Source organism: Gorilla gorilla, chromosome 9 (assembly GCF_029281585.2).
Source record: "Gorilla gorilla gorilla isolate KB3781 chromosome 9, NHGRI_mGorGor1-v2.1_pri, whole genome shotgun sequence".
Classification (NCBI taxonomy): Eukaryota; Metazoa; Chordata; class Mammalia; order Primates; family Hominidae; genus Gorilla; species Gorilla gorilla.
In genome coordinates, this window is record NC_073233.2 from 65,075,591 (window position 1) to 65,101,587 (window position 25,997).

A 25,997-nucleotide genomic window follows, 5' to 3' on the forward strand; every position below is an offset into this window, starting at 1 on the left:
GAAGAAGAAGAAGAAGAAGAAGAAGAAGAAGAAGAAGAAGAAGAAGAAGAAGAAGAAGGAGAAGAAGAAATGTAAAGTAAAGGTAATGTCTAAATGAATGTGACCTTGGGAGCCAGACAGACCTGGTTTAAATACCAGCCCCACAATGTGCTAATGGGTGAACCTGACTTTCTTCATCTATGAAATGGGGCTGATCATATGCACTTCCCTGGGCTGAATAGGCTTAAAAGGGATCATCACACAATTCCTATTTCATGCTGTTGGCTGTCCCTTACATGGCATGTGTTCTCCCCCTGATGGAAGGACCCAGCTTGGCACTGTGGGGGTGTGATGGGGGCCAATTCACCTCCAGTTCCTCTCTACTGAGGCTGGTTACAGGAGAGAAGGGTTGCGTTGGAAGCCCGTTGCTGATTGAAATCAAAACTTGTGAAAGCTCTGAGTTGCTTGCTTCTTCATTGGTTCCACTTGAGGAAGAAGTTGCAGGAGGCGCCAGGTACAGTGGCTCACACCCATAATCCCAACACTTTGGGAGGCCAAGGTGGGAGGATCACTTGAGTCCAGGCGTTTGACACCAGCCTGAGCAACAGAGTGAGACTCCCCAATCTCTGTAAATAATTAATAAATAAATAAATAAATAAATAAATAAAAGATTAGCCAGATGTGGTGGCATGCGCCTGTAGTCCCAGCTACTCAGGAGCTCAAGCAGGAGGATTGCTTGAGCCTGGCAGGTCGAGGCTGCAGTGAGCTGAGATCACACCACTGCACTCCAGCCAGGGTAACAGAGTGAGAACCTGTTTCAAAATAAATAAATAAATAAAGTTGCAGGAGGAAGGCTCTCAGGGCAGAACGATGAGAGTTGCGCATGTGGTCACTTCTCCCACTTACTCTCCTCTCGCCCATCTTCCCCAGAAATCATTTCTGATTCTCACAGAAGTCTACTGTACACTTCCTGGGGAATCCAGGTTAAATAACAGTTTTATTGAGGTATAATTAACATACCATAAGTCCACCCATTTTCATCACCCGAAAAGAAACCCCTTCCCCATTAGCCATCACTACCCATGGCCTCCACACCCAGGCCTACCCAATCATGAATCTACTTTCTGCCTCTACAGATTGGCCTATTCTGGAAATTTCTTTTTTTCTTTTTTCTTTCTTTCTTTTTTTTTTTTTGAGACGGAACCTCACTGTGTCATCCAGGCTGGAGTGCAGTGGCACGATCTTGGCTCACTGCAACCTCCACCTCCCAGGCTCAACCAATTATTGTGCCTCAGCCAACCAAGTAGCTGGGATTACAGGTGCATGCCACTACGCTCGGCTAATTTTTAGTAGAGACGGGGTTTCGCCATGTTGGCCAGGCTGGTCACGAACTCCTGGCCTCAAGTGATCTGCCCACCTTGGCATCCCAAAGTGCTGGGATTACAGGCATGAGCCACTGCACCCTGGCCCGATATTTAATCCATATTTAAATGGAATCATTAGCAGTTTCTTGTGTCTGGCTTCTTTCACTTAGTCTAATGTTTTCAAGATTCATCCGTGTTGTAGCATGTGTCAGTACTTTTTCTGATTGCCAAATAATATCCCAAATATGGTACATTTCCTTTGTCCGTTCACCAACTGATGGACATTAGGCATCTTTTTTTGGCTTTAATATATCATCTGTAATGCTAGCTGTGATCTGTTCAACCCACCACATGCCAAGCACTCAACCTAATTTGTAATCCTTACAACAGCCCAGAGAGGCATGTCTATTTCTCCCACCATACTGACAAAGAAGTGGTCCATCCAAAGTCACAGAGCTGACAAAGTAAGTGACAGAGCTGAGATTTCCAGAAGGGTTTTTTTCCACTGCACCACACTGCACCTCCCCCACCCCCATGTGTTTTTCTGGCTCCTTCTAATTGGTTCTGAGGCCAAAACAAGAATCCACTCATTCAACGATCATTCATTCAACAAGAATTAGCTCGTACCATGTGGATGGTAAGCACAGATTAATTAGAGCCAGGCGAGAACAGACCTTGCCTCCTGGAGTTTGCTGCCCAGGCAAGGGGTGGGAGGGTCATGATGTGGAGGCAAATGCCAGTCACCAGGAAGGGTGTGACCAAGTGCCAGGGACTCAGACATGCTGGAAAGCCTGAGTAATGATTTTTGGAGAAGATGACATTTTGAGCAGGATCCCAGCAGACCAGATGGATTTCACAAGCTGAGGCAGGGTGAGCCACCCACGCAGAGGAACTGGTGCACACACAGACCCAGAGACTGGGAATCTTGGTCCACAGGGATGGGCTCTGCCCCGCTGTTGTAGGAGGTAAAGAGGGAAGGGGAGAGGTTGAGATCACACTAGTGACAGCCTTGAATGCCAGGCTAGCATCTGGGTTTTTGTCCTGTGGACAGTGGGTAGCTGCTGAAAGCTTTTGAGCAGGGTAACAAGACCAAATCCATCCATTAGATTTAGACGCTGCTCATAGACACCACTAGAACTTTTGGTGTCCGCCCTCAGACCCAGGCTCCTGGGCCCCTGGAAATTACACCCCGACGTCCACAGGAAGAAGGAAGAGCTGGGTTTCAGACCCTTCTGCATCTTTATAGCCCCAGCACCCAGGACAGGGCCTGACACGTGGCAGGTGCTCAATAAACATTTGTTGAATGAATGGATGGATGAACCTGCCTGCCAGCCCCCTGCCTTCCACCCCCATCCCCCTGCCTCCCACTGTTCTTTCCTAGTCCTTCTCCTAGCAAGGTGGGAATGAGACAGCAGGTGTGCCCCAGATTCTCCCATCCCACCCACCTGCCATCTCTCCTCCTGCACCCTCAACTTCTCCCTCTTTGCCCCCGTCCTCCCCAAGGGTCATGAGTAAACACAGGAGCAAACCCTCATGTGCTCCTACCATGTGCTAGGCAGTTGCAATGACTTTACATTCTCACAATCGCCATCAGAGATAGCAATGATTAACTGCACTTTGCAGGTGGGGAACTAGTGACTCAGAGTGGTTAAGGGGCTTGCCCAGCTGCTGAGGGGCAGAATTGAAACTCAAACTAGGAATTTCTGATTCCATCCAGTGCTTCTAGCTGGGGGTGTGTAGTGAGGGGTAGGGTTCTGCTAAAGTTAGTTAAGGATGTGGAGAGGAAGAGGAAGCAGAGGGGTTCCTGGGGGAGGAAGTCTCTGGGCCCACATCCCAGGACCAGCGGGGTGAATCACAGTCAGGGTTCCTGCCCCACCTCTGGGTCCAGCTGCCACACTAGGATGTGTAGCCAGATTCCCTACCCTCTTCTCATGCCAGGGTAGGGCCTCCTCAGAAACATACACATACACACAAACACACAAACACACACACAGCCCAGGCCCAAAGCCTAGAGAGATGGAAACAGTAGTTGCCTTAGACACAGAAGCTTTATTTTTCTATAAAATTATTCCCGAGAGAAATTTTCTTTTAAATGCCCAAAGTAAATAACTTATATCCCTTCTTGAAGAGGAAAACATCCCCAAAGATGGTCTGTCAGAAATCCTTCGGTCAAGCAGGTCAACTGGCTCCCATGGCCCTTGGGGTGGCCTGACTCTGTCACTATTCCTAAAACCTTCTAGGACATCTGCTCCAGGAAGAACCTTCAACACCAAAATTCATCTCAATTTTACAGATGGGAAAAGTGATTCTGAGACCAGACCAGGGTTAGGCCAAGGTCATCCAGCATCAGTGGCTGGGCTGAGACTGGGCCCAGGGAACCCTGTCTGCTCCTCTTTTTCCCAGAGCTGTGAGTTCTCTAGCCAAGGCTGCACTCTTGAGGGAGAGCCAGGAAGCATAGCTGAGGCTATGACAACCTCACTCTTCACCTGAAAATTTAACCCGTGGCAGAGGATCCAGGCACATATAGGCTTCGGAGCCAAACAGGCCTAAAGAAATAGTTGACACACTTCCTCCCCCAGGTCATCTCCCCTGGAGTCAAGGGTCTGCCAAGGCTAAGTGCAAGGAGACACTCCTGTTTTGAAATAAAGAAGTTCCACATGCCTTTGCTTTGAGTCTGTGTTATATCAATCTGCTTGGCAACTGAGATTCTTTTCTTGCTGCTCAGACGTCCTTGTGTGTCTTTATTTTGTGTGTGTGTGCATGTGTGTTTTGCTGCGATAGGCAAAGTCTTTTGGGACACGAGGTCCTCAAAGGTGGTGGAAGATGAACAAAACCATCCTCAGGGATGAAAAGTGAGGGCTTCTGAACTATGCAATTGCAGAGGGACTTTCTTTCCAAGTACGGCATTCCCGATATACCAGAAAGGGGTGGAAGAATGTCAGAAGAATGGCAAGCATGAACATCACATTCACCTGCAGGGAGAGCAGAAGTGAGGTGAAATCCAGGAATTCTGAACAACAGAACTGTTGCTCAATGAAGCAAGCACTGGTCCATTCCATGACCAATGAAGGGACCAGAAGTCTACCGAGTTTATATTCTACTTTTCACCCAGACACTATGGTGCCCTGGAGGAAGGACTTTCAGTTACTTTTCATTCTGCACTATCGGGTGGAGTAGAGGAGGAATATCAAGCCCATTTCACAGATAAAGAAACAGAGGCCTAGCGAGCATTCAATGACATGTTCAAGGTCACATGGGAAGCTGGTAGAGGCACCAGCTAGAATACACAGCTGATTACTAGGTCACCTGATGTCACAATCAAGTCATTCGCCTCAGATTTCAAGTTTACTCTTTTGGCCATGCACAGTGGTTCACGCCTGTAATCACAGCACTTTGGAAGGCAGAGGCGGGTGGATCGCTTGAGGCCAGGAATTCAAAACCAGCCCAGGCAACATAGCGAAACCCCAGTGTCTATCAAAAAAATAAAATAGAATAAGCTTGGCATGGTGGCACATGCCTGTAGTGTCAGCTACTCAGGAGGCTGAGATGAGAGGATCGCTTGAGTCCAGGAGATCAAGGCTGCAGTGAGCCGAGATTGTGCCACTGCACTCCAGCCTGGGTGACAAAGCAAGATCGTGTCTCCAAAACAAAAACAAAAAACATTTAGTCTTTCTTTTCTCCAAGTGACGGATTTAAACTCCTATTCTAAGATTTGCTGCTTTAAAAATAAAAAATAAGGCAAATAGAGCTGTGCAGTGGTCAAAACACAGAATTCAAAGTTGACTTTTGCTCCTTAGCTGGTGCCTCTGAACACATAAGTAACCTCTTTGAGCCTCAGTTTCTCCAAAGAGCAGGAGACTCATGCCCACCTCCTAGAGCAGGACCTCAGAGCATCCCTCCAGGTGTAAGGACACAGAGGTAAAAGCACAGAGGTCCTGTCCCTGGGGCCAACTGTGGAAACCCTGTGTGGGCCTAGGGGAGAGGCCAGGGTGGGCCTGCACTCACCACAAGCAGGAAACACCTTTGAGGTCTCAGGATTTTGCTTGAAGTTTCGTGAGAATTCCCCACCCTACTCCAGAATGTCTGTTTCCCCACACACACAAATACTTTTGCCCCAAATACTTGAATAACACAGACCCTTTGGGAAGCTGCACCATGCTACATACCCAGGCCATCACAGCCAGATTTGGGGCAGCCAAGGCCTAAGGCCCAGGCCTCCTGCCAGGGATCCCCATCCTCCCAGTACTCACGTAAAATGGGTCATTCTGAAGGGAGCCTTTGATGAGGGTGAAGATGGGGAACTGGAGCAGAGACACCACAGCCGACAAGGCCATCACCAGCCCAAAGAGCTTGCCAAAGTGCTCTGAAGGGAAACTGGGGAGAGAAACCAGAGGGGTTCCAGTGAGCTTCAGGGACCCTCCCTCCAAGCAGGAGCCTGGCCTCTGGGGGCTGTCGGCCGCTTGTCCCCAGCTCCCCTGTCCTAGGCCTGCCCTCCAACCACACCTGTCTGGCCTTTCCCTCTTCAGCTCTGCTCAGACATTTGACCCACAGAACCCAGAGAACGCACATGCGGGGCCCTGGACAAACAGACAGGGCCCTCATGCAGGCTGCACCAGGGAAGAAAAGACAGGCATGTAAATGGATGGCACGCCAGACAATGCACGCACTAGCAAAGGAAGTAAGACTAGAGTACTAAGGGCACAAAGAAGGGAAGACACTTTTCCATCTCTTCCCTGGAGAACTGAAACAGAAGTGGGCCTCAGAGGATGAATACGAGTTCACCAGGTAGAAAACAGAGGGAGAGGGCACCGCAGATGTAAAGGCTCAAGTGCATGAATGTTCTATCCTTCCCACCACCTCTGGTCTCACCCCCTCCACACCTGCCCCCAGACCCAGTCTCCCGCACCTGACTGCCTCCAGGCCCCGCCTTGCCTCCAAATTTCTTTACCTCCAGCTTCTCTTTGCCCCAGTGTGTCCGTCTCCACAGAGCCCGCCCCAAGGCCACTTACGCAAGGGTGAGGAAGGCCGCGTTGCTCCCATAGAGGAAGGAGCGGCTGATCACTTGCAGGATGAAGGTGAGGTACTGGAGAGGGAGGATGGGGACTGAGGCACAGAGGGCGAAGCCCAGGCACAGCAGGGATGTCAGGGCCAGCGAAGGCACCGTCGAGCAGAGGGCCACCGCCAAAGTGGAGGAACCTGGGCGAACAGAGAGGAAAAAGAAGCTCTCTGTAGGCCAACCCAACAGAAGTCAGCGAAGGGCCAAGGAAGATTGGAAAAAGGGGAGGAGCCACTATCCATCCACTGTCCCAACAGAAACCTGGGAGTCATCTTCGAATCCTTTCCCCACACGCCCCACCTCAAATTCATCAATAATGCTGATCATTCACCTCCTACATATCATTCAAATGTGCCCACTTCTCTCCAACCCCACTGACTCATCCTAGCTTTAAACTACCATTAACTCAGTCATGGATTACTGCAATACCCTCCTGACAGGCTACACATCTGCCCCCCCCCCCCCCACCCTGAACATGTAGCCCAGATCCTCTTTGTAACACTACTGGTAATAGCAAAAGACTGGAAACAATCCAAATAGTCATCAGTACAGGAATGCTGTGGCAACTACGCTGCAGCCATGTAATGGAGACCCAGGCAGTGGTTAAAAGGCATGAGAGGTCCCTGCACCCTCAGGATAGAGTTACATCAAAAAAAAAAACTCTGCAGAATAGTGTATACAGTATACTACCTTTTATCTAAAAGAGAGGGAAATGTATTGATATGGTTTGGCTGTGTCCCCACCCAAATCTCACGTTGAATTCTATCTCCCAGAATTCCCACGTATTGTGGGTGGGACCCAGTGGGGGAGGGTAACTGAATCATGGGGGCCAGTCTTTCCCACGCTATTCTTGTGATAGTGAATAAATCTCACGAGATCTGATGGGTTTATCAGGGGTTTCCACTTTTGATTCTTCCTCATTTTTCTCTTGCCACCACCGTGTAAGAAGTGCCTTTCACCTCCTGCCATGATTCTGAGGCCTCCCCAGCCATGTGGAACTGAAAGTCCAATTAAAACTCTTTTTCTTCCCAGTCTCAGATAGGTCTTTATCAGCAGCATGAAAACAGACTAATACATGTATATACACCTACACAATGTTTATATTTAAAAAAATAAAAATGGTTACCTAAAGAAGAGGAAAAGGGGTACAAGAAACAGAGAGGGAAAGTAAACTTCTTTGAATATATCTTGTTTCACAGTTTTACCTTTGGGAAAATGTAAATGTCTGATATGTAAATGTTTTACAAATAAAATAAAATAATAATAGGAAGAAAACAAGTAAAACAATCTTTAAAAATCAGAAACAAAATAAAATGAAACCAATGAACATAACTCTATACCAAATTAGTGACCCTTAAAATCAGTAATTTGGCCCAGTGTGGTGGCTCATACCCACAATCCCAACACTTTGGGAGGCCAGGGCAAGAGGATTGCTTGAGCTCAGGAGTTAGACATCAGCCTGGGCAACAAAGAACCTTCCTCTACAAAAAAAAAAAAAAAAAAAAAAAAAAAAAAAAATTATTTTAAATTAGCCAGACATGGTAGTGCATGCCTGTAGTCCAAGCTACTTGGGAGGCTGAAGGGAGAGGATCGCTTGAGCCCAGGAGGTTGAGGCTGCAGTGAGCCATGATCGTACCACTGTACTCCAGCTTGGGCAACAGAGTGAGACCTCATCACTAAAAATAAAAAAGAAAATATGGCAATTTGACTGTACATCTCTAATGGGATATATCCTAAGGATGAGAAAGGAATAAGGAAGGACAGAAAAAAGGAAACAAAGAAGTAGCAACAGTATTTAGCAATTGTATTGTTATCAAGTAACATCAATATTGGTAAAACCAGTAATTATATTTCAAATACTATATATGTGTATGTACATTTATATATGCATATGTTAGGAACCAAGATTATCAGAGGAAGAGAAAGGGCTACAAATGTAAAATCAAGGAAATAAAAATTTGAATAAAAATATCAGTATTAAGTATTTATGATATTTTCTTATAAAAAAAATTATATATATGTTAACTCTATCCAAAACCCAAAAGCAGTGACAACCCAGGAGCAATAAGAAACCTCAGTATCCAGACTGTAGTCTCTACCATTTCCAATTAAAGAAACCCAAGGCTAGTTGGGAAAAATGACAATTTCATGTCTAGGGCAAGAAACACACCTAGTGAAATGGACCTGAACATTTAATGGTGTTAGAAAGTAAGGAAACTCTCTAGAAATAATGTGATTTCATCTAAAAGACACAGATTCTGGGTTGGTAAAGTTTTCAATGGCCAAAGGTGAGACAATTTGAGCATCAAGAAGAATCATGACAGAACAGATTAAAACATGTCAAATATATTTTAAAATGAAATATTATAAAAGAAACAATTAGTAGCCATCCCTGAAGGTCACTAGGGCACCAACTCATATTTCAAACTGGTAAATAAATGTGTAAACCAAGCATTTATTTCTGGGTAACAAAATAGTAAGGAATGTTTTTCTTTCTAGAAGAATTTTAGTGATTAAAAGCAGAAGATAGAAATAGAAAATCATCCTTTTGGCCAGGGGCAGTGGCTGTAATCCCAGCACTTTGGGAGGCCGAGGCAGGTGGATCACCGGAGATCAGGAGTTTGAGACCAGCCTGGCCAACATGGTGAAACCCCATCTCTACTAAAAATACAAAAATTAGCCAGGTAGTGGGCGCCTGTAATGCCAGCTACTCGGGATGCTGAGGCAGGAGAATCGCTTGAACCTGGGAGGCAGAGGTCGCAGTAGGCTGAGATTACGCCACTGCACTCCAGCCTAGGCAACACAGTGAGACTCTGTCTCAAAAAAAAAAAAAAAAGAAAGAAAAGAAAATCATCCTTTTGCGATCCTAATGAAATAAGGGGCCTAGGCATTGATCATTAATGGCTCCTAAAATCACTAAGTATATGGTTGATGGGAAACTTTATAGTGGATGGATCAGACTCGCAATGTCTAAACCAGTTGATCAATCTTAACATCGTAACAAGACAACAGACACCAGGGGCTGCTGACGGGAGAACAGAGGAAACCCATAGCTCTACCGCTGAGTTATTCACGGCAAAAAAAAAAAAAAAAAAATTAAACTGCGTTTCCTCCAAGCTTCTAATCCTGCTGTTTACAGGAAATACCCAAGGAAAAGAATACTTTTAAATGACACATTAAAACAACGCCAAATCCAAAATATGGGGAAATGACCCAGTTTCTTCAACAAATAAACAAGAAAAGGTAGTGGGGAGGACTGTTCTAGATTTTAAAATCTATAGAAGACACAGCAACCAAATACACTGCATGGACCAGGCATGGATCCTAATTGGAACAAACCAACTGTAAAAGGATGTATTTGAAATGATTGGAGGAATTTGAACAGTGACTGCACAGTAGATGATATGAAGAAATTATTGTTATTTTTTAGGTGTGATCATGATTTTATGGTGATGTTTAAGTAAAAGAAGCCTTATTTGTTACAGATACATTTACGGGTACAGAGAAATATTTACGGATGAAATGATACGATGTCTGGGATTTGCTTTGAAAACTCTAGCAGGTGTGGGAGAAGCAGGTGCATGGGTGGGGGAAGGGATAGATGAAATAAGTATGCAAAATGTTAGTCTACTTTTGTCCCTCCTGACCCAGCAGGTTAAAATACCTCAGCATACCTCTACTCCTCCAACCAGGTCCAAGGATCAGGCCAAAACTCCCTGATGTGGTAAACAGCCTGACCCCTTCTTACCTCTCTCTCTCCAGCCACTTCCCTAAGATTCCCCAGTGCTCTGTGCCCTAGCCAGTCCGACTCATCTGCCCAGATTCCTCAATGTTTCACTCTCTCATTCACCATTTTGACCCCACTGTGCTCCTGGGCCACTCTCCAAGGCCCCACCTCTTCATCTCCTCCCTCCTTACTCATCCTTCAGGTCTTGGCTTAGGTGCCATTTCCTCCAGGAAGCCTTCCCTGACACCAATCCCATTCTCACCTAGAACAGATTATGTGCGCTTCTTTATGCCCCCCATGGCCCCCTGTGGGTTTGCTTCACAGATTATAACTGCCTGACTACCTGCCTTTCTCCACCCTCTAGACTGAGAACACCTTGAGAAAAAGAACACATCTATCTTGTCTGTCATTGAATCCCTGGTGTCTGGCACCATGGCTGACACATAACTATCACTCAGTGACTAGTGTTTTAATGAATGAATGAGTGCAACTAGACAGGGTTAAGAACAAAAGAGAAGACCAGGCGTGGTGCTTCACGCCTGTAATCCCAGCACTTTGGGAGGCTGAGGCGGGCAGATCACCTGAGGTCAGGAGTTCAAGACCAGCCTGACATGGTGAAACCCCGTCTCTACTAAAAAGACAAAAATTAGTGGGGGATGGTGGCACACGCCTGTAATCCCAGCTACTTGGGAGGCTGAGGCAGGAGAATCTCTTGAACCCAGGAGGTGCAGGCTGCAATGATCTGAGATCACACCACTGCACTCCAGCCTGGGCAAGAGTAAGACTCTATCACAAAAAAAAAGAAAAAAAAAAAAAGAGCGAGAGAAGATGTCATGGGGTAAATGAAGACCTCCCTTCCTGGCTCCCTGACCAGCCCCTGCCCTCCCCCGCATCTCACCTGTCTTTCTTGCTTCCTTCTGGTACTTCTGTTTAAGCCGGTCCATGAGCAGGCCATTCCAGGGGGCACACAGCACTCCGAACTGAGAGAAGGCAAAGGCATTTGTGTAGGTGCTGACTGCAGAAGGAAGAGAGAGGTTGGTTGATGAGAAGTTTCCAAAACTCCCTTCCAGGCAGGGACTCTCCCACCTTACCCTTGTCCGCACGTCCCTCCTCCCCACACCATCAGACCCTCCTCTGGTGTGTACAGCCCTGCTGGGAGGCTCTGTGTTCCCAGCTGGGACATGCAGATGGGCTACCTCCCAGCCCTACCACATACCTCGTGCCATGTCCCCACCGGCCATGTTGGTCAGCAAGGAGTTGAGAGTGCCAATGAAGAGGTAGTGCCACAACTGTATCACAGACAGCCACACCAGGTGCCAGGCAAAGCGCCGAGAGAAAGCGTAGCTCCAGAAGGAGCGGAGTTCCTGCTTCTGCCCTGCCCCTGGGGTCTCTAATGGGGAGAGGAGGATCTGGGCGTGAATTACGAGGAAAGTGGACAGGTAGGATGGGGAGTGTGGAGGCTTCAATGGAACATTTCAGATCCGGGCCCACCTTCTACCCTTGGCTCCCAGAACTCACCCGGCGTGCTCTGCACCTGCCTCGGACTCACACATCCCCACCTCCCTGCTTTGTCATGCTGGCCCTACCACCTTGGATGACCCTCTGTGTTCTTCTCTGTCTACTGAAATCCGATCTGTCTCTCACAGCCTGGTCAATGACACTTCTTGCAGTAATACCTTCCTGATCTTTCTCAGCGAGAAAGGTGAAAGGAACGACAAGGAGAGGAGAAAGTCAGAAGGGAGAGGAGAATGAGTGTGGATACTCTGTTCTAACCTGCTCCTCAGCGCCTCCCTTTCTTTTGGTACCAGTATCCTGAGTTTCTTTGGGAAATCTTCCTCTACCGTAATCTTCATGGTCCAGATGGGACCGTGAATTCAGTGTTCTGTTCCTCTCTCAAGGTTAACCAATGAGATGGTTCCTCCTAACAAGGCAGACCAGCCATGAGTTTAGATTAGGACGGACTTAACCTAAAATAGGTCCTACACCCTGGCAAGTTCAATGTCCTCCCTTGATTTTGGAAGCTTCCCAGAACCCTATTCTTCTTTCTTTAAAATAAATAAATAAATACATGTTTTGGATCCAATTGTCAGATGGTAAAAATAAAAACAAAAAAATCAATTTTATTCTGTATATTTAAGATATACAATATGAGGTCATAGGATACATATAGCTACTAAGATGGTTACTACAGTTAAGCAAATTAACATATCCATCATCTCACATTTCTACCTGTTTTGTGGCAAGAGCAGTTAAAATCTACTTGTTTAGGAAAGTCCCAAACACAATGCAGTTTGATGACCTACAGTCTTCGTGCTGTGCATTAGATCTCTAGGCCTGTTCATCCTGCTCATCTGCTCCTTTTTGTCCTTCGACCTGCATCTCCCATCTCCTCTCCCACCCCGTTCTTATTTCTACTGTAGCTAGCTGTGGTTTGTGATGTGTGTAACCAAAGACGCGGAACAGAAAGGAAGGAAAGGAAGCAGTGATAGAGTTGGGACAATAAGAGAGGGCGGACCCAGGAGACCTGGAGAAATGGGGGCACTGTACCAGACTTAGTGCAATGGCATCACAGAAGAGGGCAGAACCGAGGAGTGGGGGGAAGGGAAGGCAACCCATGGAAGGCGGGCTTCAAGGGGTGGGGAAGTGATGGGATGCGAAATAGAGAAAAGAGGGACAGAAAAGAGACGAAAGCCCTGGACCCTCCATTAAGTGAGAGGGTTGGGAAGATGCCTAAGGCCCTTTTTGTGTCCTGCCTTTCCTGATTCTGGGTCCCTGGGGGAGCTCTGGAGGTGAGGGGCCAGGAAAGGCACAAGGAGAGGCTTGGGTCTGGAGGAGAGATGGGTTAGCCAGCAGGGCTCACCTTCCTTTGCTGAAAGGAACTCCTTTGACTGTAGCTCCCTGTTTTCATGCTCAGCTGTTTCCTTCTCTTCCTTCGTGTTGCCATTCCCAGAGCACAGGCTATGGAAACAAAAGCCCCACCAGCAAGGCCAAGGACTGTGAGCCGAACCTGAGACTCAGACTGGAGGGAATAGTATGGTGAATCCCACATTCCACCGCACTTTGGAATCACCTTTTAGCCACCCTGATGCCCAGGTTGCAGACCAGACCAGTTAAATCAGAATGTCTGGAGGTGAGAGCCAGGCTTCCTTTTCTAAGATCTCTATGTGAATCTAGTGATTCTAATATGCAGCAAAGTTTAGGAAGCATGAAAAAAGTAGGGCAGGCCCAGGTTCAAATCCCAGCTCTGCCTCTTCCTAGCAACAGAAAGATGGCTCAGACTTAACCCTTCTGAGCCTCATTTTTTGCATTTAGAAAATGGAGATAAGGATATCTCAGAGGATTATTGTGAGGATGAAATCAGGGAGCACATGGGGTCTGACAATTAGTAAGTGAGCAGCAAAGGAATGCCCTTCCTCTACTCCTTGTGGCAAGTGACTGCAAAAATGATCACATTTCTTCACCTCCTCTGTATTTCCCCCAATTTGAATGAGACTTTGCAGCTCTATTTCCCCATGCCCTGAATCTGGGCCAGCCTTGTGAACTGCTTCAGCCAAAAGAATGCAGCAGAAGTGGTTGTGCCAATTCCAAGCCTAAACCTCAAGAACGCTTGTGCATTTCTGCACTCTTTCAGAACCCTGAAATCACGGTGTGAATGAGCCCACGCTGGCTTGCTGGAGGATGACAGCCACGTGACCCAGGCATCCCTGTCACTCCAAACCTATGTGAGTGAGGCCATCCTAGCATAGCCAGCCCCCATGTAATCCTCCAAATGATCAGATGCATGAATGAGCCCTGTCAAAATCATCTACAACTGGCCCTGATCAGTGGAACTAGCCAGCTACCCACAGACTTGTGAAAAATAATAAATGCTTAACGTTTTAGGCTGCTGAGTTTTGAGATAGTTTGTTATGCAGCAACAGCTAACAGATGCACTGCTCCAGTCCTCCTCCTCTCCTGTGATAGGTTTGCTTTGCCCTGTCCATCCCACCCTAGGGCCAATGAGGGGCTCTGGCCCACAATCACCAGATAGTCCTTACCCATAGCTGTAGTTGGGGGGCAGTGGGTATGGGATGTGCCCCCGGGGCATCAGGAGGAAAGTGCGTGCTACATGCCAGGTACTGCAGACAGAGATGAAGATGAAGGAGGCCCTGAGGCTGATGCCTTTTTCATAAAGAAGCTGCAGAAGGAGAAGGAAAAAGTCAGTGTCACACCCACGTTCACAGCAGCACTATTCACAATAGCCAAAGGATGGAAGCAAACTAAGGGTCCATCAGCAGATGAACAGCTAAACATAATGTGATCTATACACACAATGGAATATTATTCAGCCTTAAAAAAGGAAAGAGGCAACCATGCTGGCTCACACCTACAATCCCAGCACTTTGGGATGCAAGAGGATCACCTGAGCCCAGTTCAAGACCAGCCTTGACAACATAGTGAGACCCTCACCCCTTCTCTACAAAATTTTTATTTAATTAGCTGGGTGTGGTGGCATACACCTGTAGTCCCAGCTACTCAGGAGGCCGAGTGGGAGGATTTCTTGAGCCCAGAAGTTTGAGGCTGCAGTGAGCCATGACTGGGCCACTGCACCCCAGCCTGGACAATGAAACATGACCTTGCCTCCAAATAAAAAAAAAAAAAAAGGAAAGAAAAGAAATTCTGACACATGCTGCAACATGGATGAACTTTAAGAGCACTATGCAGGGCCGAGCTCAGTGGTTCCTGCCTGTAATTCTAGTGCTTTAGAAGACCAAGACAGGAGGATTGCTTGAGTCCAGGAGCTTGAGACCAGCCTGGGAAACAGCAAGACCTCGTCTCTACTAAAAATAAATAAATAAATCAGCTGGGCGTGGTGGTGCACGCCTGTAATTCCAGCTACTTGGGAGGCTGAGGTGAGAGGATATGATTACATGATTACATGCCTGTAATCCCAGTACTTTGGGAGGCTGAGGCAAGCAGATCACCTGAGGCCAGGAGTTCCAGACCAGCCTGGCCAACATGGTGAAACCCCGTCTCTACTGAAAATACAAAAATTAGTGGGGCATGGTGGCACGCACCTGTAATCCCAGCTACTTGGGTGGTTGAGGCAGGAGAATCGCTTGAACCCGGGAGGCGGAGGTTGCAGTGAGCCAAGATCCTGCCACCGCACTCCAGCCTGGGCAACAGAGCGAGACTCTGTCTCAAAAAAAAAAAAAAAGGTTAAGATAGTAAATTTTATGTTATGTATATTTTATTGCATACAAAAACATCAGCAGAAGAGGCAGGGGCTGGAACCCTGTTTTCTAAGGAGTCCTAGTACAAGCCATCACCAACCATCCTGTAAGCTGATTAGGGACACCTGGTACACACATGCCCCCACCCACCCCAAGACACACCCGGCAGTAGAGGAGTCCTCATATGACCCATCCCCACAGCCGGTGGAGCCTCCTCGTGTGGCTCCCCAGAGATCTTCTAGCCCAGTGCCTTTTTTCCCCCAACGACAGCAAAGGCCTTTTGTTCAAAGAAAATTTTACACAAAAATTCATCTTACAAAACACACCAATGGGGAGCTTGCCAGTCATCTCCCTCTTTATTCTCCTTGGTGACTGGTATGACATCAAAGAGAATCCCTAAGTTCCTGAGCAGCTCAGTTTGAAAACCACCGACCTAGCCCAACCTCCTCCCATGTTACAGAGAGTGACGTTGAGGTCCAGAGAGGTGCAGTGAATTGCTCAATAAATTGACAGAGTAAGCAGCAGCAAAGTCAGATTAAACTAAGAATTCCTGCTCCTGCTCCCTTTCCCCTTCCAACTCTAGAGAGACAGGAGAGAGGCTGGGCATGGTGGCTCATGCCTGTAATTTCAGCACTTTGGGAGGTCAAGGAAGGCGGATTACTTGAGGTCAAGAGTTCAAGACCAGCCTGGCCAACATGGCGAAACCCCATCTCTACTAAAAATACAAAAATAAGCTGAGTGTGGTGGCACGCCTATAGTCCCAGCTACTCAGGAGGCTGAGGCAGGAGAATTGCTTAAACCCACTAGGCAGAGATTGCAGTGAGCCAAGATCCCACCAATGCACTCCAGCCTGGGAGACAAAGTGAGACTCCAACTCAATAAAAAATAAAATAAAATAAAAATAAAGAGAGGAAAGAAAGATGAGGCAGCCATCTGGGTTCTCCAGGGCTAGGAGGGAGAACCCAGAAAGTGACTCTTATGCCAGGAGTAGAAAGGCTTGAGAGCCTCAGGGGCTCAGTCTCTGCATAACCCTCCAAACCTCCAAAGCTTATGGGACTAAGCTAGACTCATGTCTGGGTGGTGACTGTCAGAGATCCTCTTCTCTGCCCCCATAACCTGCAGGCAGTGCCAACTGCCTGTGACCTAACACTAAGCCCAGAGAGAAGTCCCAGGTTGGATGGCTTGAGATCCACGCTCTTCCCTTCCTTTCACTCAGCCATCTGTGGTGTGCTGGCTTTAGTCCTCCAGCTTGCTGCCTCATAATTGAAGCATGGTTGCCACAACTCCAGCTATCACATCCTCACACCGCAACATTCAATGAGGAAGACTTTGTTTTTACTCTGCTTTCACCTTCCGTCAGGGAAGAAAAGTCCCCTTGAATCTTCCACTATATACACTCCCTTTATCTCACTAAAAAGGACTGGATCATATGCTGACCTCCACCTATCACTAGCAACAGGTAAATGGATTGCCATGGTTGGCTTTGATCAATCAGGATTCATCCCCTGGGCTAAGCGGGTCACTGCCCAGATAAAACTGTTCGCAATGAATAAGGCAGAATGGTTGTTGATTGACCTCTAATAGCCTTGGCAACAGTTCATCCCCTGATACCTCAACATCAGCCACTGGGACAGCTGGACAAGCCTCTGTGTCTGCCCCTGCTGTACCCACTAGCCACCTGCCACCTTCTTGTCCAAACTAGAAGCTCACAGCAGCAAACGCCCCACTCTAAAGGTCCCCCAGCCTCTACCCAACACTGGCCCAAGCACATTATGACCACTGCCACAAAAGCTTGGGCAAGTCTGAAGAAGGGGCTTAGCGGTTACAAGCTCAGGCTCTAGAACCGACAAGCCTGGGTTCAAGTTCCGGTATCACGGCTACTAGCTGCAGAACCTTCAACAAGCTTTTTAACCTCAGAGACTCAAATGCTTCATCTGTAAAATGGGGGTAACACAGTACCTACCTCACCGAGTTGATGGAGAGAAATAATGCAGGTTTACAAGACAAGTGTCTGGCATATACAAGTGCCCAATGAATGTAGGCTGTTGCTATATTTACCTTAATAATAAGGAAGACTGCCGAGGAAGAGTCAAATGCTCCATTGTACAGAGTGATGATGGTCGAACGGTGTTGGCCAAATAGGTTCCCAATCTGGGGATGATAGGACTAGCCTGGATCACTTATTTATTCATGAAACAGATACTTCCTGAGCACCCAGCATGTGGCAGACCCTCCTTATACCCAAACTCACCCTCCACCGCTAGAGCTCCCACCTCAGCTTGGGCCAACCCCATCTGAGGCAGCCAATTATAGAAAAGGGTCTCTCCTTCCCTCCACCTTCCCTCCACCCTGCCGAGTGCCTGGGATTAGGGAAGGCTCCCACCTGCAGGTTGGTGATGAGAAACAGGATTCCCCCAATGGTGAGCATTGGCATGGCCAGGAAGAGCAGCACGGCTGAGCCTGGACCATCAAAGTCAGAAGTAGGGTGGTGTCATAGTGCAACCCAAACATGGAGCCCCAAACTCTGCTCCCACCTGCTCCAAATTCCCAACAATCCTGGTATCCAGGCCCCAATTCTAGCCAGCGTTCCAGCGTCCTTCAAGGGTTTTTAGGATACCGGCCAAGGCTTCCCCAGATATCTCTGTGGAAGTCTTCTGAGCCACCTTCTTCCCAACCAAAGTTGGTCCTCAGTCTGTGGCAGGCCAGGAAGTCTACAGACAGAGGCAGAGCTCTAAGTGAAGCCACCTCTCTCTTCCTTCAGTAAACCACAAGCTGCCTCTCCCTTTCATCCTTGACCCTCCAGGAAAAGAAGACCCTGGACTCAGGTCCCTGGCTCAACCCTCTAGCCCATTCCCTAATTCATGGTATTGGCCTTGAGCCTCAATCATCTGTTTAATGGGAACAACAGTTCCTGCTCTTCCTGTCTCAGGTGCTACGAGAACTGAGTGAGAAAAGGACCATGGTCTTTTCTTTGTTCACTAAACTCTGAGCACTTCTTTGGTGCCAGGCATTGTGCTTGGCACTGGAAATGCAAGATGAGTCAGATAGTCCTTGCCCGTAAATAGACTGACATGCAAACAAATGGTTATAACATGTCTGGTAAGTGTGAGACCACAGCAAAAAAGCTCAAGAGCTGGGCTAGGGGAACCCTTGACAAATTCTTCCTCCCCAAACCAGACTTCTGCCCACCATTATTCTGGCCATAACCTATGCCTGTCCTATTATTTGCTAAAATGTTTTAAGTTGACTCACTTTTATCCAAAAAATATCTATTTTTAAAGGACACTTTATATCGCTACTGTAGATGAAAACACTGGCATTGCTTGTCATGAATAGAAAGTAACTGTCAAAATAAATACAATGAAAGGAAAACAATGTTATTCAATTGTAGCTGGATGCATTTGACCTTAGAATGTTCAAAGCCTAAGACCTGCTCTTCCCATCAGTGTTAAAATCACACTGGCCCCACATGAAGACATTCTTTCATGAAATCAGAAGGACGGAAAGAGAAATAAAAAGGGAATAGCTGTTCTACCAGGTGATTTGATGTTTGTTAGTGTAGTTCACGTAGTATGCGTGTGCCCCTAACATCCTCTTAACTACCGTGCTATACCTTAAGAAGCACTGCCAAGAGCTAATTTTAGAGTATTCACACAGTTTACCATTCAATTTCTGTCTTTATAAAATGTACATCTCTCCTATTACTAAAGGTTGGAGACTCCTTTCACAATAGAGTCCTTATGGGCTCAATGCTTTTTTCAAAACCGAAAAGCCCTATATTATGGAGGAAGAGGAGGATTGTTGCTCAGACGATTTGCAAGCACGAGTCAAACATTACCCAGCCACCACCTCCACATTCAGTTGCTTAAAAATCATTTACAGGCTTTTAGAGTAGATGATGCTGGTTTGATAAGGAGAGTGGTTTGAAATAATTGGTTTGAGGTGCTGGGCCATCTCATGAGATCTGTGTGAACAAAGACACTCAGCCTCTGTGTTTGCCCAGCATGAGTGCAGACAATCTCACGATGCTGTCAGGCTTTAGCATAGCTTACACACACAAGAGTAATGTACTTTCTTTCCTAAACCAGAAATTGAGCCATGGGTCTAACACTAGGAAGGAATATTGGGAGGCATCTCGTGGCCACCATAACCAAGGCAATGAGAGAAAGAAGAGTGAGGGATCAGGAGGCCTCCACATCAGGCCCACCTCCCACGTGCTTTCTCTGTGGCCATGGACGTGTCTTTGCAAGGGGTCCTGCTGTGGCTTCAGTTTCTCCTCTGTGTAATGGGTGGAAGGGTGGTGGAGAATAAACCAGATTGGAGTTCCAGACTTACAGACTAGTGAAATTTGAAAACAAAGATTTTGAGTACAATAGGGTTGTCAACTTTTACCCTGCTAAGTAAGGATATTTTCAAAATGGTCATTCATATAATCATTTCATTAAAAAGAGAAAGAGAACATTTTAACACACACGAGAAGGATGTAAAGGTTTTTTGTTGTTGTTTTGTTTTTTAGGGTTTTTTGTTTGTTTTTTGATAGAGTCTCACTTTGTCACCCAGGCTGGAGTGCAGTGGTGTGATCTCGGCTCACTGCAACCTCTGCCTCCTGGGTTCAGGCAATTCTCCTGCCTCAGCCTCCTGAGTAGCTGGGATTACAGGCGCGCACCATCATCCAGCTAATTTTTGTATTTTTTTTAGTAGAGAAGGGATTTCACCATGTTGGCCAGGCTGGTCTTGAACTCCTGACCTCAGATGATCCACCCGCCTCAGCCTCCCAAAGTGCTGGGATTACAGGAGTGAGCCACTGCACCTGGCCAGATGTAAAGTTTTGAATAAATTCTACTCTCTGAAGTAATCCCTCTCCATCATCCTTGCTTTTCACATTTTCTCAATAAACTGTTTTCACAGACCAGCAATAGCTCAAGATCCTTCCAGGATTCTTTCAAGCTGCAGATCTCTGAATAACCATGTGGTCTGTATGTCTTGCCTATAGCCCTCTGCTCACACCTGCCCCAGCCACCAGGTGCCCCTGAGCTTGCATCCCTCCCACCCACCTGACAGCACTCACCTGCAGAGGTGAAGGCTATGATGAGTGTGGCGGCGGTGTAGAAAAATCTGAAACACATAACAGGAAAAGCAGAATATTGTCAAGGAGGGAGAAACCTGGGTGAAAAAACATGATTCTGCTCAGCCAGCCCACAAGTGTAGGACTTGACCGCACTCTCAGCCTGGGATGCAACGGGCACTGATGCCTCTGAGCCCCAGGCTCAAAACCAGGCGCAAGAAGCCGTGATGAGATTGAGATGTGGTCCTGACCTCATGGACAGTGCATTTTGCTCATTCTGAGGCCCAAGGCTAGCATGGAAAGTCTTGGACAATGAGCTCAGCTGACGATGTTATTGGCTTGGGACTTAGCCAGGACAGAATGGGCAAAGCGAAGGTCCTCCCACCTGGAAGCCCCAACAGCCCAACCCCTTGGAGAAAGGGGTTAGTGCCTGGTCTGCAAATCAAGGCCTTGAGTTCTAACTCCTCCTCACTCTGTGACCTTGGGCAAGGCGCTGTCCTTCTCTGGGCCTCAGGAGCCTTTTCTATAAAAAGAAATGATCGGACTGATCTAGCTCAGAGTACTATGATTTCAGGACTACAGTCCCAAGGTTATCAGGCTCCCTTAGCATTTGGGGGTCTTGTAAGGCATGGAGTAAAAAAAATAAAAAAGCAATATCCTAAGGCTGGAGAAGAGGGAGGGGACAAAGGAAGGGGAAGAAAGGGGAGGTAGCAGGGAGCCAAGGACCAAGAAGGACTGAGGTACAGTCATTCTGCATCCAAAGGCTTAAATTGTAAGGGACTGGCTTTACTCTGGCTATTTCCGGAAAGGCAGGCCCAGCCAGCCCTCCCGTCCCTCTCTCTGACAGCCGATCTCACATGTGCCTCCCTGGGAGCACCTGCTCTGAGCTGTATCAGCCCCCAGCAGGCCGCTGATTACCACTGAGCCTGGCCACAAGCACGAGATTAGGATGCAGCAACACACTGTGTGTGAGATCACATCCCGAACCTTCTGACTCATCTGCACAGGAAACCCCCACAGTCTCCCCTCCAGTCAGAAGGGACCTGAAATTCCACCAGTGGCAATACCAAAGAAACTTCGTATTAGCTAAGCCCCTAGGGAGTGATTGGCTGTTGGGGTGGGGAGGGGGGGCGGTGAGGAGGATGAGGATGAAGCCTGGGCAACCTGGATGTGAGGCTGTGCAGGGGATGAGGACAAGGATCCTTAGGGTGAAGGAAGAGAAGAGCAAATTTAGGTTTTGCTAATTTTGTAACCCTGGCTCCAAGCCAGCCCTTACAGGAAGTCACCCTGGCCTCCGGCTCAGTTCAGCACATGATAGGGAAGCCACACTTATGCAGAGCAGGGAACGAGGTAAGGAAATGGAAGTGGGGCTGTGGTGAAGTGGGCAAGTCTAGAGAGAGTCCCACTGCCTGGGGCTGTTCCTAACAGCTGCTGGGAGCGAGCTGCAGGTGTGGTGCCTGGCAGGGTGGCTGGGCTGTCTGACTCTGGATTTCACTCCAAGCTAGGCTGCTGCCTGAAGGATTCCTCTCACCCACCTTTGCCTGGGCTGGGCCTTTGGGACTTACATGGCTATGAGGCGTGCCACGGTGGTCTTGAACCGGTCAAAGATGTAGCCAGTGGGGAATGTCATGAAGTTGTTCATGAAGGACCCCAGGGTGAAGATGAGTGAGAACCTCTCATCCTGGGCTTTGCAGTCTGGAGTAGAAAAAAGGTCTCCCATGCATCCCAGCCTTCCTGCCAAATGAGCACACAGCCTGGGCCCCCCTCCACCTCAGACAGCTTGTCGGTTGCAAACTTGTCCCTTAAGCTGAGTTGAAATGTGGCTGCCCCTAATTACCCCTCAGGAGCTGGTGCCTCCCTCCCAGGCACTTCCCAGATCAAGTGGGGTGAGAGCTGCTGACCCTTCCTCTCATCATAGAAAGAGGGGCGGGCAGGGGGCAGAGTCCTTCCTGCTCCTTGCCACCACGTGGGAGCCAGACTTAACTTCCTTAGAAAAGTCATCCCTGCCCTTACCAGCCTGCCCTGTGGCATTGCCAATCGGCCCAGCATCTGGTCCACACAGATCCTTAAAGTAATCTTCATTCTTGAAGACAAACACTAGTGAAGGCCAGCCAAAGAGGACGCCAGCAAAGCCCAGGCATTCCAGCAGCCCAGTCAGCAGTGTGGCCACGTGCAGGGGCAGGCCCTGGCCCGCCATGAGCAGAGGTGGAGAGGATCTTCAAATCCCACTTTGTCCTCCTGGACGGATCACAGGCGCTGTAAGCCTGGCGTTTGAGTACTTGGAAAATTCCTCTGGCAAGCCAAGCCCTTCCTTTCCCGTAGCTCTCTGGTTCTGTTTCAGGCCTGGGCAAAAACCACCAGAGGGTGATTCTCTGGATCCTGTAGAATAAAGATAGAGGCTGCTGGAAGAGGAGGCCTGCGGGAAAGTTTGTGAGGTGCATTAAGAGGCAGGATGATCATGGCCGCTGGCAGCAAATGTGGGGAATAAACACTCCAATACATCATCTTAGGCACTGCATTTGAGTAACCACGCGGCAAGTAGAGAGGCAGGTCTTGATGGCCACCTGGAGTCACAGGTGAGATAAACGACTTACCCAATAGCTCCCCGGGAGCAGGTGGAGAAGCGGAGCTCCTGCGCTCGAATTCTGAATACCGTCCCCTAAAATAATGACAGCAACTCAACCAGGTGCAGAGGCAGGGAGATTTCATACAGAAGACACAAACTCCCGCTGCCAAGTTGGTGTTATCTTCAGTTTATTGACAATGAAGCAAAAGCTCCCGCGGATTTCAGGAACTTGCCCAAGGTCACAGGGCTAGTTTAGTCACGACGCAGGCCATTCTACTGCCAGAAATACCCCCAACTCCCATGACCCTCGCCTAGGACTCGCAAACCTGGTCCCCGCCGCCCTTCCTCGCATCAACTTCTACCGGGAAAGCCTCCGGGGGCCGCTCCCCGCCAGCCTCCGCACCCCACTCCAGCCTGCGGCCCGCCCTCCCCGCAGAGGAGCCCGAGGGGCCAGCCCGGGCTCGGCGCCCCATGGCGCCCGAAAGGGGACCCTTCGCCCTACCCGCCTGCTCCGCGCCGGGGTTCTCCGCGCCCTTTCCGCACGGGCCAGGTTCGCATTCGCGCCTCTCGCAGCCCCTCCCAGTCCCCTGCTCGCCTCCGCCCCCTCCTGCCCGCCCGGAAGGGGCTGGGGCAGGCCTCCCACTCTCCATCACTTCCTTCTTCTTTTCCCTTGCTCACAGCCTCCCGCGCCCTTTTTACCTCTCCCTCTTGAAACTTCTCCCTCTAGAACCCCCTAGAACCCCAGCGGTGTCTTTCCCTCCCTCCTCGCTGCCTTTCAGCCTCCCAGCCCCCTTGCCTCTGCCTCCCCTAACCAAGTTAGTTGAATGCTGTTACTCGCTCAGGCCCACCTAGGGAAAATGTCACACACAGCACCCAGAGGACACACAGACAGCACATGAGGGCATAGGGACACACACAATCTATTTGTGCATTTTGCCTTGACCGCTGGGTTGGCAGGGAACATATTTTTCCTATTTGCTCACCAGCTCAACCGTCTCTCCCAGTTTCACACTCCCAGAGCTGCCAAAAAAATCCCAACCACAGAACCAGGAAGCCAAGAACCAGGACTGAGGGCTTTTCAGAAACCATCCCCTGGAGGACTGCCCCATATTTTCACTCCCAAAGACCCCTTAGATGACTCCCTGCCTCACCCCCGCCCCCCAGGTTCTGAAAGAGCCTTCCCGCCAGACTGCATTGATTAACTATTCATTCATTGCCCCATTTTTTATTAATCAAAGACATATATAATTGCTCATCGGAGCTTGTGATCAGCGTGAGGACTTACTAAGCAGCTGCCTTACTATCCTTCCAGCCCAGAGCACGTGAGCTGACGTCTTCTTTGGCCTGTGTGGCCATTTCCTTGCCAAAAGCTCAGTTTGGGGAGAGCTTCTTGCGTATTAGATGCAGTCTGTAGACTCCCAACCCCAGCTACCTGGATCCCCTGAGGGCCCAGGAACTCCAGCTATTCCAAGCCCACTCCTCTTTTTTTTAAGAGGAAGAAATAGAGGTTAGGATAGGGGACAGCCAGAACAGAGGATTTTCCAGATCACCACCAAAGCACAAAAGATAAAGTCTGCAACCACCCTAGTGACTTGACTGAATGGAGGAAGGGCGGCTGGGGTCCTGTACCCCAAGCTACTCACTAGTTATACAACCTGAGGCAAGCTCTTTGGCTGCCCCACCTGTAAGACGAGGACAATAGTACCTTAATTATAGGAATTGTCATAAAAGAAGTATAAGATGGGTGTATGAGGTCCCTGCATGGCGCAGGTGCTATAGGCAGATTGTAGGGTAGTGGATTTTCTAGTCTGCAGTTATGTAGACAGAGCCAGAGAAGCAGCTTTGGGGAGGAATTTCAAAGGAACTTGCCCACGGTCATTCTACAAAGCTGCAGTACCTTCCCAACTCTGAAACATATGCTCTCATCACCCCATCTTAACAAACATTTGGACATTAGAGAAAACAAGTCTTTTCTTAAAATAACATTATTTATGGGAGAAAATCCACAAAAATATAGCATCCCAGGACAAACAGGGCTTAAGATGCAAGATTTTCTATTTTACTACAAGACACAAACACTCTGAAATTAATGCATGCCCTATCTTCTGCTCTGGCATACATTTTAGTCTCCTGGGGGGATCAGTAAGTGTGGAAGTAGCAAGGGAGAAACAGAAAAAAGTCAAAGTAAAGAGAGAGATTTTAGAATGTTAATCTGCAGGAGCCTGCCAGAAAGATCTAGCTCATGGGCTAGCTCATGTACATCCAGGACTGACGCACAGGACACGGGGCAGGTCGTCCAGGGTTCTGTCCACCTTATCTTGTTACCTCTCTTGACTCTTAGAGCCTCCACTCCACATCTCCCATCAATGTCTGCAGAAGACGTGGCCTCCACTAACACAAGTCTTACTGAACTGATGGGACAGGAAATTAGAATATCCTCTGAACCATTCCCATGTTCTTTGGTTTGAATTCCAGCAGCTAGAAAAGGCAGATGCTATTCTGATCACTCTCCTGCGTGGCTCCAATGAGGATTAATGAGTAACATCAGAGAGAGAAGTGATTATAATAAGGTCTGACGGTGCACCCGATGTCTTCATCCCTTTTCTCTTCGCCTCCTTCCTCATCATCTCACATCTTTTTTTTTTTTTATTGACTTGTTCAACAAATACATGTGGTACCTCAGGCTCTGTGCCAAGTGCCAGGATTTGTAGAGAAGAGATTCAGTGCCTGCTCTCAAGGGGCTCATTCTCTTGTGGGAGAGACAGACAAAGAAACCCAAGATTTCTGGAGTGTGGGAATGGTCTTCCAGGCAGATGCTAGCACAGCACATTGAAAGGCACGGAACTTCAACAAAACAATAACATTTAGGAACCAGCTAGAGCACAGGTTGGTGAAGAAAGTGGCAAGATTTGAGGCCAGCGTCGCCATCTAAGTGAGGGCATTAAGAATTCAGCCCACATCAATCAATCATGTCCTATTGATTTCACCCCTTAATATCTCTCCTATCTATCCTTGGCCACTGCTCTA

At 48.2% G+C, this 25,997-nt stretch overlaps 1 protein-coding gene across 4 annotated transcripts; it reads right to left on the minus strand.

Annotated features, from left to right (window-relative positions):
- Positions 1–3,372: 3,372 nt before the first annotated feature.
- SLC43A3 (solute carrier family 43 member 3) lies at positions 3,373–23,911 on the minus strand. 4 transcript variants are annotated; one of them, XM_055356142.2, is made up of 14 exons: positions 23,819–23,911; positions 22,999–23,063; positions 22,418–22,783; positions 21,970–22,099; positions 20,408–20,454; positions 17,723–17,799; positions 17,398–17,490; positions 14,164–14,303; positions 12,987–13,084; positions 11,343–11,516; positions 11,025–11,141; positions 6,353–6,539; positions 5,594–5,717; positions 3,373–4,315 (listed from the first exon to the last, which is right to left on the minus strand). In XM_055356142.2, the coding sequence occupies exons 3-14, from the start codon at positions 22,599–22,601 to the stop codon at positions 4,211–4,213; spliced, it is 1,476 nt and encodes a 491-aa protein (XP_055212117.1). In that variant the 5' UTR covers positions 22,602–22,783; positions 22,999–23,063; positions 23,819–23,911; the 3' UTR covers positions 3,373–4,210. The 4 variants fall into 4 exon arrangements, with proteins under 4 accessions (XP_055212117.1, XP_004051201.1, XP_063567281.1 ...); XM_004051153.5 differs by having other exon boundaries at positions 23,473–23,894; XM_063711211.1 differs by lacking the exon at positions 23,819–23,911 and adding an exon at positions 23,477–23,597.
- Positions 23,912–25,997: the final 2,086 nt, after the last annotated feature.

What these genes read in the sequence shown, in the direction of transcription:
- SLC43A3 (XM_055356142.2), bottom strand. Translation starts at nt 22,601, where the DNA reads ATGGCGGGCCAGGGCCTGCCCCTGCACGTGGCCACACTGCTGACTGGG. An exon ending in CAATGCCACAGGGCAGGCTG is followed by an intron (nt 22,100 to 22,417) that starts GTAAGGGCAGGG and finishes TTTCTACTCCAG; the next exon opens with ACTGCAAAGCCCAGGATGAG. An exon ending in CCCCCCAACTACAGCTATGG is followed by an intron (nt 13,085 to 14,163) that starts GTAAGGACTATC and finishes TTGTTTCCATAG; the next exon opens with CCTGTGCTCTGGGAATGGCA.